Genomic DNA, 12,907 nt, shown 5'->3' with positions numbered 1-12,907 from the left:
GGGAACTGAAAGAGGACTTTAGTGCAGAAAACAACAATATTGGGTAACCTCCTTAAAACAACTGTATTGGAAATAAACCAAATTTATACACGAATATTAGTTTCTTCCCTTGTAACCTGGTTTCTCCAAGTCTCTCTATGCCAGTGCAAGCAGTCAATTGAGTTCTCTCACCAGCATATGGAGACAGGAAAAAGCAACGATTTTGTACAGACACCTTCTCTCTATGAGGGGCTGACTGGTTAGAGACTTCACCAGCAATATAATGTAATGTTTTCAAAACAATACATAAGAATTAAAAACAGCCCCAACTCCACCAATACAACAAAAGAACCATAAAATAAATGGATTAGCACAGAATGACTATAAACGCTGGTCTACACTGCGGCCGGGGGCAGGGGAGGGGGTTGCTCAACCGAAGATGCGTAGCTGAAGTGGGAGTATCTTAGGTCAACTTGAGGACTGCTGCTGCTCTCCCATCGACTCCGCTTCCGCCTCTCGCAAGCTGGAGTTCTGGAGTCGATGGGGAGCGTGTTCAGGGATCGATCACTACCTGCAGGTAGTGAAGGCCTGCCCGAAGAAAACTAACAGGTAAAATTGTTCCATCATCCGTTATGCCAGCCCACAGAGTGGGCACCTGAATAGCAATGCCCATCTTCAGTAGAAACACTGGGTACTTTGGGGCATGGGGCAGTAGCCAGCTGCAGCATACAGGGCTACCTACAGAGAAAGGTCAGGCAAAGAGGTTGTTCTTATGAAGAGACAGGGCAGGGATCCCTGCTCAAGGAGTTTAAAGTTTTCCTACTCTCCCCACCAAGCAAGTGGCCACAAGAAAGGCAGTTTTAAGGAAGACAAATCCAAGACCTGTCCAACAGAGAGTTCAAAGGCAGCTCTTGAAAGGGCTTTTAGCACCAAGATGTGGTAACTACGCAGATGAGATAAGCTCTCCCATTGGTGTAGGATCATCTTCACTAACTGTAGCGCAGTACATGAAGACAATCCCAAAGTGTCTAATGAATTTAAACCTTGCCTTTTTAATATCTTATTCACATACTGAGACCCTGAAGTTCCTCATGTCTAGTTGGCTGTGTGTGTGGAAGCAGAAGCATTTAGGAGAAAGATACTGCAGAGGTAATTCCAGGACACTTCTCTTATACCTTTCTATACCATTAATAGTGAACACGTTCCTCTTCAGCACTCGCTAGAAGCGTTTTTATATGACTGAACTCATCCCACCTTTGTGCTAAGCAGGTACCTCGCAGAACCCCTCCCTGAGAGGTGGTCCCTATGACAAGTGGAGAAGCTCTCCCCTCGACATAGTGCTGTCTACGTGGGGGGTATAACTTCACTGCTCAGGTATGTGTATTTTTCACACCCCTGAACAACACAGTTATACCAATACAAGTCTGTAGTATAGACCTGGCCTTAGGAACCTTTAGGAATCCCACACAGAAAGACGCTCACCTTCACTGAAATGCAACCAGAATGTCACCATAAAACAGTCACAACATTTTGGGGAATTAATTATACTAGGAGTTGAGGGAAAGCAGGACAGACATCTACCAGTGAGGTCAGAAATATAAAGGTAATGATATACCCTTTTAGCAAGAGACAGACTCAGACCAACAGATTGAGGTATACAGAGGCATTTCAAGGAACTGGGCACAGCCAGCAAGATAAAGTTCAGAAATCTGGGAAAAGTTTGCTACTGAAGAATGGCATAACACTGACACAACCTGCTACCCATTAAGCCCTTACCAGCCAAAAAACAAAACTATTAAAAAAAGTTCAAAACATCCACACGCAACCAAAGCCAAAAACCCTACCCACCCAGGCAGAGATTTTACCCCCAAAATAAGTAGTATTCCCAGAAAATCCACCAAGTCCACTAGAGACTTCCCTATTGCTACTGACTTTACATGGAAGGCATTCAGTCACCATGATGATGGGGGCAGTATAAAACACTAAGATATACAGGTGGCTACTGTCCAACTGGGGGAGAAACCCAGGAGCGATCTGTGATGGATATTCTTATTCACAGACTCCATGGCCAGAAGGGACTGTTGTGATCATCTAGTCTGACCTCCTGCATTAATGCAGGCCATAGAGCTTCCCTGAAAGTAATTCCGAGAGCATCTCACAAAAACATACAAACCTTGATCAGGGGCACTGGAACAATTCATACAGTGGGGGTGCTGAGAGCCATTGAACCAAACTGTAAACCCTGGGTATGGAAACCACTTCAAGCCAGGGAGTGCAGCAGCACCCCTTATTCTAGCCTCTATGATCTTGATTTTAAAATGGCCAGTAATGGAAAATCTACCTCGACCCTTGAAAAGTTGTTCCAATGGTTAATTACTCTTACTGTTAAAAATTTACAGCTTATTTCTAGTCTGAATTTGTCTAGCTTCAACTCCTAGCCAATGGACTATGTTAACCTTTCTCTGCTAGACTGAATAGACTGAAGAGGCCATTGTTAAGTATCTGTTTCCCATGTAGGTACTTATAGCCCGTAACCAAGTCACCCCTTAGCCTTCTCTTTGTTAAAGTATATTGAGCTCTTTGAGTCTATCACTATAAGGCAGGTTTTCCAATCCTTAAGTCATTCTCCTGGTTCTTCTCTGAACCCTCTCCAATTTTGTAACACTTAAATTGTGGACACCAGAGCCAGACAGTATTCCAGCAGCAGCCAAACCAGTGCCAATATAACCTCTCTATTCCTACTCAAGATTCCCCTGTTTATCCACCCACAGATCACACCAACCTTTCTAGCCACAGCATCACACTGGCAGCTCAGGTTCAGTTGATATCCATTACGACCCCGAACTCTTCTTAAGAGAGAATCCCCCATCTTGTTCCTAGACATTTACGCTTAGCTACATTAAAATGCATACTATTTGCTTGCATCCAGTCTCTCAAGAGGTCCAGATCGCTCTGAATCAGTGGCCTGTCCTCACTATTTACCACTCCCCCAGTTTTTTGAGTCATCTGCAAACTTTAAAAAAAAAAAAACATAAAATTATCACTGGTAATCAAAATGTTGTGCAGGATCTTATTTTGCAACTTCCAGATTTGACAGTGAAAACCAGAAGGAGGGGGTAGGTGAACAGGGCTGTGTTCATAGCACACAAACCCCTAAATGGGGAGCCTGAACTGGAGAGAGCCCGGTCTCTGTTCTTCTAATCCAGAACAGGGCAAAACCACCCAGTAGATATTTTGCAGATGAAGTAGTTGCAGACAGAAAGACAACTGAACAGGTTTGGCCAACCTGCTTCATCAGATTAATGACATTACAAGACCGTAACTCTCTATCCCCTCAGATCTCCATCTGCCAGCATGACGACTTACCATCAGCTAGGCTAGGCTACAGGGATCCTTGAAAAATACACTTACTACAGTTTCCCACCGTATGTGTGTGTATCTTATAAACAAAACGATTTATCTTCGTAACAACCCATCCTGTTCCTACCTACTGTAAAAATCACAATCGTTTATTTGTGGCATCATATGCAATTGCTATGGAAATGGCTGGTGACAGAGTTGATGATTTAATTGTACTGTATGAGCAAAACCAGTTTCTATTTCTAGAATTACCATAATGTCACCACTCGTGGAAAGGAAAAAAAATATTTGAAAGACAAAGGCCTAGTATTAAAGTTTTGCTGTTGAAAGGTTTTTTGCCAAGAATTTAACTCTGAACTTCCATAAGATTACTGAGTTCATGTACCAGAAAATTCTGAAAGGGATAAACCTTCTGTCAAAGAGAGTGACTGAATCAGGAAGTCAGCATTTACCCAAGAATCTATTTCAACATTATTTATGTTAACTCAGAGAGTAGAAATGAAGGCAGTTATCTGAATTGCTTAGAAGGCTCTATTGTTCACACTTTCAAAGGATTCTCCCCCTCCCCCCGCCACATATAGAATAGAATGGGGCATGTGTGAAGCCAGTGGAGGGCAGGGGAAAGGCATGAAGTCTCGTGGAGGAGAAGAGAAACAGAAATATACAGCTTTAGATACGGATGTCAATTTTAAAATGTGAAATCCTACCTCCCATTGCAAGTGAGGCGGGATATTTCTGATCTGAAGTTTCCGACTCCTGCAGACGAATTAAAGAAAATAGTTAAAACACAGAAAAAGCATCATTAATAGAAAAAAAGTGTACATTTAAGCATGTTTTCTAATAAACTAGGCAGAAAGATCCACAGTATACAAAAATAAAACAATGAAGTGCAAATGGAAGAAGTTCGATCAAAACCAGTGTAAGACCAAGTCCATCAAACTGTTAGAGTAATATTTGTTTTACATGTGGCAGCTGTGATGTTTCATAGAAGTATGTAGCTTGAAAGCTATTTTCATTAAACCTTTTTAAGCAAGACACAGGTATCTAGCTCTTTGTATACAAAAGCCTATACAAAATACTAGTTTTCCACCCCTCACTGTTTTTGAGAAAAAAATTTACACCAGGAGGTTTCCGAGAAGAAAACTTCAAATATTTACTGCATTCTATCGCCCCTACAAAAAGAAAAACAAAAACCCTGAATAAATAGGTTTGGTTTGAGATTAAGGGGCTTGCCTAATTGATCACATTTTAACACGTGAATTCCTGACATTCTTTGCTTCCAAAGCAGAAATCATGAAATTAGTTCATTAGATTTTCGCGTCAAATTTATATTAGCATTCAGTCACCTATCTAGTCAACAACATATTTATTTTGAAGTACAACAGCAAAGCTGACTAGATTCAATGCCAAATCCTTTGTCTCCTCCCTTCCCCCAAGGCAAGAGAACAAATAAATGCCAGAGATGCCACATAGCCCCTGGGATTCTCAAGAATGTGTAGATTAACACAGCTCCAGCTGTACTCAGGTACTGTGTGCGTGCATGTGACCAGTTAAGCTATTCTTGTAAGAAATCATGAAAATTGATAACATTATACCATAAAAATAATCACTTAAAGCCCTTTGGAGGGATATGGGGTACAACTAAGTCTTAGCTGGCTAAGAATTGCTGAAGAAACATTTTTGCCTCAGAAGACATAACAGTTGGTTCAAACACATACTACTTTGCTTTCCAATGTTTATAAACAAACTTTAAACTTTTAAAAGTGATCTGTATCAAAGTTTTGTGGTGTTGCAAAAAAGTAACAGACGATTTTTAAAAATAAAAACAAACAAACAAACATACATGTACAGACAAGTAGTGTCTTAGGACGAAGTAGACAATGCTCACTGCTAGGGATATTCTTGCCTAACAATGACATGGAAGAAGAAAAGGAGTACTTGTGGTACCTTAGAGATTAACAAATTTATTTGAGCATAAGCTTTCGTGAGCTACAGCTCACTGGCATGGAAGGCATTCTTTTTCTCTATGCAAATTTCTTCTAGAATTGACTCCTTCTCTCACCCTCACTTACTCACCTTTCCAGTTAGTTTTTACATCTTGAAATACTCCGTTCAAAAGGCCTCTTGTGTTAAAGCGAACTCCAGTTGTATCCTTAACATTTTCGGCGTGTGAAGGTTCCCCTCAGAAGGTAATTACTAGGCCCAGTATTCTAGCTGTACTGTGTAAATAGCCCACTTCCATATCATCTATTTTCGCAAAAAAGTGAACTCTGAAGACGAACAGACACCAACTGCAATGTAACTGTAGAAGTATTGTATATATATCTACTTACTTAAATAGGTCACATACACATTTGGTCACCTCATGGTGGAGTTCACAATCAAGTGGACAGAATAAAAGTGGTCTCCAGTATAAATAAATAAATAAATAAATAAACTTGACCCCCTGAATTTTGAATTTCCGAGATTTATAGAACAAAACCTGCTGGCAAAAGTCTGGAGCTACTTCAGCCTAAGGAGCAATGTGAAAAGTCTGAATATTTGGAGAAATCTTTGCAATCTTGGGCAACTTTATTATTAAAGGCTTTTCATAATAAAGTTAAAAAGTCTACATTTGTGATACACTGTCCTCCTGCATTATCAAAACATTCTTACTCATCAACACAACAGTAAAACTGAATTGATGAATGTATATTTTATAGTCAAGTCTGTAATCACAGTTTAAAGTATTAGAACATTTCAAGGCAAAGTACCAGTCATCTAAATGTTGTTTGATGTGCTTAAAAAGTGAGCTATGTTGTTATAGTCTTGCTTATTTGTAGATTCCAATTAAAATTCACAAAAGAGTTCTGAGAGTGTGTCACAACTTGCTATAGAAGGATACAAATGTACTGTCACGATATACCACATGACAACAACAGGGCTAACCAAAAGAGCTCAATCCTTGATACAGAACTAGGCAAGATGCATCCGATGAAGTGAGCTGTAGCTCACGAAAGCTTATGCTCAAATAAATTTGTTAGTCTCTAAAGGCACCACAAGTACTCCTTTTCTTTTTGTGAACTAGGCAATAGTTATTCTGAAGGTATATCAGCTGGTGAATTTCGTATACACAGTTCCCTCCTCCCATTTCATCTAGCACAAAAACCCTGTGTTTCTTCAATTTTACCTCAAAACACAGGACAGACATAATAAATCTAGTTTTATGACCTTTATTCATGCCTCTTTTACCAGTCTCAATTTTTTTAATCTACTAAAGACAAAAAAAACTTGATAAAAGTTAACTTGGCCAGTCAGTTTATTTGCACACAGAGATAAGTATTTAGGGCGAAAATTAAAAAAAAAAAAAAAAAGATCATATTCCTAAATGACCAGATCCCCTACCATTTATGGAGATGGGGGAAAACTATGGGGGTAGAAAGATTTCTGAAAGCTAGCCTGAAAAAGGTGTATCTTTCATATTGTGCACTTCCGAATTTATGGCAATAGTGAAACACTTATTAATACCATGTGAAAGTGAAAGGTCACATTTTTTAAATGAACACTTCACATTGTTGCTTGTAAGTTTAAAGTAAGGTCAGTACAATCAGCTGTACCATTCAGCAGCCATGCTCCAAACATAACAGCATAACTCTGTTGTCCGCCATCAAGGCTTTTACATTATCTAGTATTTCTTATGCAGATCACAAAAATATAAGTAGGAAGGTCTGGGGGGTCGGGAATCCTTTCACATTACTGTTATATTGTAGTAGATGCAGTTAACACACACACAGTTCAGTCCAAACCCAGATTCATCACGCAACTAATGTGACAGGAGAGACCACAGACACTTTCTAGAAAACAGGGCAAAAAATATATCTTTGAAGTAAAAAGGTTTAAGGCTTTTCACCCAAAAGCAATGAGGGGGAGGAGGGGGAAAAAGAGAGAGTGAGAGACCATATCATGCCATATAACAGCCTCACCAGGGATCAGGAATGTACACCAATGATAAATGCATGAAGCTCTCGGCTGCTCAAACTTGGACAGGATTGTACCTTCCACCGCTACTGTACACTTTGGCAACATTGTTTAACAGCTTGTTGTGCCAATAAAATATTACTGAATTACGTTCATCTGATCTGTGTACACACACCCATGCAGGATCACCACACAACTTTACTTTAATAACTACTAAGAAAGCATCATGAATCAAACCACATGCAAAATCTGTTAATATGGTCCATGGTAAGGAACAAATCCTGGTCATTGATTTCAGTGAGACAGACACCACTATCTAGCTTTCATTATACCAGGATTTTTCTCCAAGAAAATACATGCTTAGGGTGCTTAAGGTGTGGAATTCTCATTTTAAAAAGATGCCTCAATCCTGGAGGGACGGAAGTCAAAATTTCATTCCAGAGACATTTTTCTATTTCAGTAACCATCAGCTCATGTACATCCCTTCTAAACGATGCTGCTCTCTTTGGCAAGGTATCGTATGCTAGGTTTTAATACTATAATGTGATTGTGCTCCTGGGTCATGCTCAATCACTTTTGTCATATTAATATTTATGAATGAATTAATTTATAAAAATTAAGCAAACTGCAATCACCCAAGATTTAAAGAAATGACTGATTCATTCTTAACTTCATGAAGGTTTTACTTTTTGAATGAAATTTTGGTGATAACCTGATACCTAAGAGTGCGTGGGCATCTTAATAGATCTTTGCAATAAATCTAGTCAGTGTGACCAATTTCTCTGGTTCCCTTGAGTTATACGGTTAGTTACTTATTAAAATCAGACATATGCATCTGATCTTAATAACGTGCTGTTCAGATACTTTTCAAAAGTTAGATGTATGTAAACTATGTTCATTTCTCTCTCTCAAAATACACACAACAGCCCTCTACCACAGAGGATGAAATACACATGTTTAGGTCCTGTATTAGGCTTGCTCCAAAGCTGCAACTGAAGAAAAGAACTGGATAAACTCTAATACTATTATTTCAATTGCACTTTTGGTGCAGTGTTGGAAACTGGATCCAAATACAAGTATCAGCCATGACTTGAAGTGCATTAACAGATTTATACTGTGCCCACACCAGTTTTATATGCTTACAGATTTCACTGTGCTCATTGGCAGAGAAAAGTGCAGTTCTTTACTAAGTAACTGTACAGTGGTATGTTTAAAGTAGCGTAACACAGATTACTCAACTAACAGAGCAATTTTTATATATCTTAGAAAGAACTTCTGAACAAGTGTACAGTCAAAACATGTTTTGGAACCCACAGTGCCTGTGGCCAAGGAGAACCCTATAGGTTTAGAACAGTACTAAGCAGAGATTGTAAATAAAAGGAAATACTGAAATGATTTGCTCCCACCTCCCAAGAACTTCTTTTGGGGTGAAGATGCTCAAACACTGGCCATGCACATATCTCTGGCTTAAAAACATTTCAGCATTCTCATTCCTGCATGATGAACTGGATTATATCTGGCCAAGGCAAATTCATAGACGTTTGGTTTTTTTCGGGGGAGGGGAGATTAAGATGTTTCTGTGCAAATATGTTTACAAGGAATACCAAAAATATCTCCAACTTTTGCTCAGAGTTCCTAATCTTTATATCCAGCATTTTACAGCAACTGAAAGATTTTGCTTCTGCACTGTTATTGTGCGCAAAGCCTTTTACAAACACCTCCCATCAAAAAATGACAAGTTCCCTACCCCAAAGTGTTTGTATGAGAATTGTTTTGTAAATTATGTTGTGTGGTTATAGCTGTAGTGCAATACTCATCTATTCAATTTGATTTAAATAACCATACAGAATAAAAATATACAAGTAAAATTACCAGCTTACAAGGGAAAGATGTCAGCATAAAACCATGGCATTTTAAGTCAAGATGGTTCTGACACAGGACAGAAATGAAATGACTTTGTACATTTGAAAGGGTCACGAGCAGTCAGCTCTTCTCTCAACATCTACAATTTTACCTCAAATCAACTGCAAGAGATTCAGCTTCATACAAAGTTGGAAATAAGCTGTCTTGATTTATGCAGTTAAGAACTTTGTAAAGAATGGAACGGTAATTCATTTCAGTTATGCCTATTTAGAATTGATAAACTGCAACTACCCATGTCTTAATATACTGGCTAATCACCTGAAGAAACTGGACCTGGCAAAAAAACCCACAGAATAATAGTATTTTAAAACTTAAAGTTGAGATTTGCTACAAATAGTATATGGTCTAATAAAGGACTGGAGTATCTAAAAAGCTGTCCAGATATTCAAACTGGACTAACCAGACACTGAGGGCAAAACTAAAGATTCTTGTACCAATACAGCAAATTCCTGTTAATGAATCAAACTTCAAATGATTTTGCTGGTGGCAGGAAAAACAAACATGACATTTATATTTATTTATTACACCTACCATTTAACCATAAAACAAAAATTAAAATGGTTATTAATGCCACTCTGTAGGGGTTTGTTTTTTTGTTTTTAAAAGCTTCTCTATCTATACAGTGCCTAACGCTCTTCCCGCAACAGTTTCAGCCACCGTGACAACGGAGTTACTCCCGATTCATACCAGTGACAGTGAGGAATCAGGCCCACATTCTACAGTTACAAAAATTAAATTATTCACAAGAACGCACGATATTCTCTGTGTAGCAAATATAAAGCGGTCACACCAAGCACCAACTAAAGTAACATCACATTGGGGGATTTTTTTTAAGATAGCAATGGAATAGCTTTTCCTGTAATTAATATTACAGTCAATATGCTTGCCAGTTAAGTTGGGTAAGTGATTTTGAAAGACTGGGAAGATACAGTAGTTAAAATTTAATTCCGCTTTTTAAAAAAGCATGCAAGAAATAAGCAAAAAACAAAATCCTTTGAATAAAGACATTGAATAAATGCTCCTTATTTTAAGTTACCTACAAGTTCCATATATTGTGGCCCCATCAGTTCATTTGCTCCTAATGAGCAATTCTGATGAATGTCTTAAAAACCAAGTTTTGTTTTCATATCCTTTTGCTAAAAGGAGAATTACACTGCATAGCTTTTAAAAATAGTCTCGTGTGTGTGTGTGTGTGTGTTACCCTGGAAACTATGTTTAGAATTGACAAATGGCTAGTGAAGTTTTACATTATTTCTATAAAAAGCTAAGCAACTTCTAATGTGTATTTCTATAGAACACATTAAGGGGAATAATTGCTATATTTTGCCTAATTTGGGCCATAAACTCATAAAACCAACCAAAATGCTTGCCAGCAGAAGGAATACTGGGGAACAGGCTTCAAATACTTAAGTTGTCAATGTTATAATATTGTTAGTATTTAAGATGAAGATTTTTTCTGAAACAATGAAGTATTTTTTCCCCTCAAAATACCAGATGAGTAAGTTTAATCAAACTGCTCAACAAGAAGAGATAGTTACTAACTACAAGTAGTTTCTCAAACATTAAAACACAGATACACCATAGCATCTTTATTTTACTGGAGGGGGCATCCTTGAACCGCAAATCTTACTGCCGCAATTCAGATTAAAAATACTATTACTCACACAAATGGAGGCTTAGGTAACAAGCTATGTGTTACACAGCCACCGCTCTTCCCCTCCCCCAGTTTAAGAACACCAGGCGTCACTACATGCAGAACAGGAAAGGTTTTAAAGTTTCAACAAAGTAAGATCTCTCAAAACTCAAAGCATGCTAGATTTAAATTTGAGGATCTGATTCTAATCTCAGACATGATGCATGTCTCATTTTCCTTTTGCACATACAAACCCAACCACAGAAGCAGCTTTGGAGAGGTGCATACGTCTATATGCAACACTCAAGATGAAAATGTGGCTCTTATGTTGTCACACAAAGGAACTTTCCGCTCTCGCTTACAAAAAAAAATGTCAAGGTACGATCAATTGTTTCCCCAACACCCCAGATGTACACAATACATGTGTGTGCCTGGATCTCTCTACCAGAGATTTTTAAGAGTAACCCTGAACTACATATGTGGCCAATGTTTCATACATCTCCATTCTTATATCACAAACCACGAGCCATGCTACTTGACACCAATGCAACAATTTAGTTTCAATGTAGGCTTATATTCTAAAAGAGAAATATTTTGGTGTGTGAAAGGCCAAGTCTCTCTCTGCCCCCTTTTGTTTTGCAGACTAGATTTTTGAGGGTGGGAGTTGCTTTGGAATGCATGAAACCTAAAGGCTATTATTGATCAGCATGTCCAAATTAGCTCACACTGCATAGTCAAATCATAGGCCTGTAGTCCTTATATTTATAAAAATAAATTAGATAACAGGCTTTCAGCTAAGGCCACTTCAAGACATAATTTTGACTATTTTTCACACTTCTAATTAGACTAAAATCTTATATTCATTATTTGTAAATTCCCATGTGTGGACCATAAAGAGATTTAATATGGAAAATAATTAAAAGACACTGCAACTATTACCATATTTCAATTTAAATTCGCAGTTATTTAAAGAAAGATACTTGCATTTTCCAAGAGTTTTACCATAATGAAATACTGTTTTAAGAGTTTTAACTTTTTTAAAAATTGATACAGCACTATACGTATGCTGTGGTGAGTTCTATCATCCATCAATAAGAACATGGTCTTCAATTTTGCAGCCACTGAGTTTTCAATGGATCTGTGAATGGTACTCCACAGTCCCCCTTATTCCCCCCACCCCACTCCTTTAGAGAAGCTGCATGTTTATTGAAAGCTAGTTTCTGCCTGCCCCACCCCCCACTCAGATGAAGGATCCGTATTCTTCAAACAACTGTACCTCTAACTCAACTCATTTTGCTGACCGAATGCTTTAAAATTATACAGCTTTTGCCACTTTTCCTCCCACTCCCCACCAACTGGTATCTGAATCATTGTAAGTTGTCCACTTAAAGACTACATAAAAAACCAAACACAATGCCTTTTGCAAGCAGAAAGACACTTACAAATATGCAATAGGATTGTTTATGAACCATCTTAGCTGCATAGTCTTCTAATCCCTTAGTAGTAGCACACAAATGCTAATCTTCTCCCCCCCCCGCAACTTTTTTTTCCCTTTTTTTAAACACCTACATAATTAAAGGCTCTTCTACCTCCCCAAATATTTTAGTGGTGTCTACTAGTGCTGCTGGTGTTGAGGCCATCAGCATTTCCATTACAAACCCAAAAAGAAAAGGAGTACTTGTGGCACCTTAGAGACTAACCAATTTATTTGAGCATGAGCTTAGTGAGCTGTAGCTCACGAAAGCTCATGCTCAAATAAATTGGTTAGTCTCTAAGGTGCCACAAGTACTCCTTTTCTTTTTGCGAATACAGACTAACACGGCTGTTCCTCTGAAACCTGTCATTACAAACCCAGTTTTCACAGATTTGTATCAGCCATAAGAAGCAGTTCCAAGCTGAAACTCGCATACAAGATCTCTGCTGCAAACTGTAGCCAGTTTGGAGGGACTATGTGAAAGGAAAGGGGGCATTTACAATCTTTACTAGCAAGTTCTGCTATTTTTACACTACAAGAGGGAAAAAAGTATATATTAAAGCCATTTTTAGGCAAATATA

At 38.3% G+C, this 12,907-nt stretch overlaps 1 protein-coding gene across 1 annotated transcript in view; it reads right to left on the bottom strand.

The window, feature by feature from the left end:
- The window catches only part of IGF2BP3 (insulin like growth factor 2 mRNA binding protein 3), a 164,451-nt gene that overhangs the window by 131,746 nt on the left and 19,798 nt on the right, over positions 1-12,907 (bottom strand). Inside the window, exon 3 of the mRNA XM_048838380.2 lies at positions 4,047-4,095. Within this exon, the coding sequence (XP_048694337.1) occupies positions 4,047-4,095 (49 nt within the window). The remainder of the gene's footprint in view (positions 1-4,046; positions 4,096-12,907) is intronic.

This window comes from Caretta caretta, chromosome 2, assembly GCF_965140235.1.
Source record: "Caretta caretta isolate rCarCar2 chromosome 2, rCarCar1.hap1, whole genome shotgun sequence".
NCBI lineage: Eukaryota > Metazoa > Chordata > Testudines > Cheloniidae > Caretta > Caretta caretta.
Note: the sequence above shows the minus strand (reverse complement) of the source record. Positions and strands in the feature narration are given on the sequence as shown.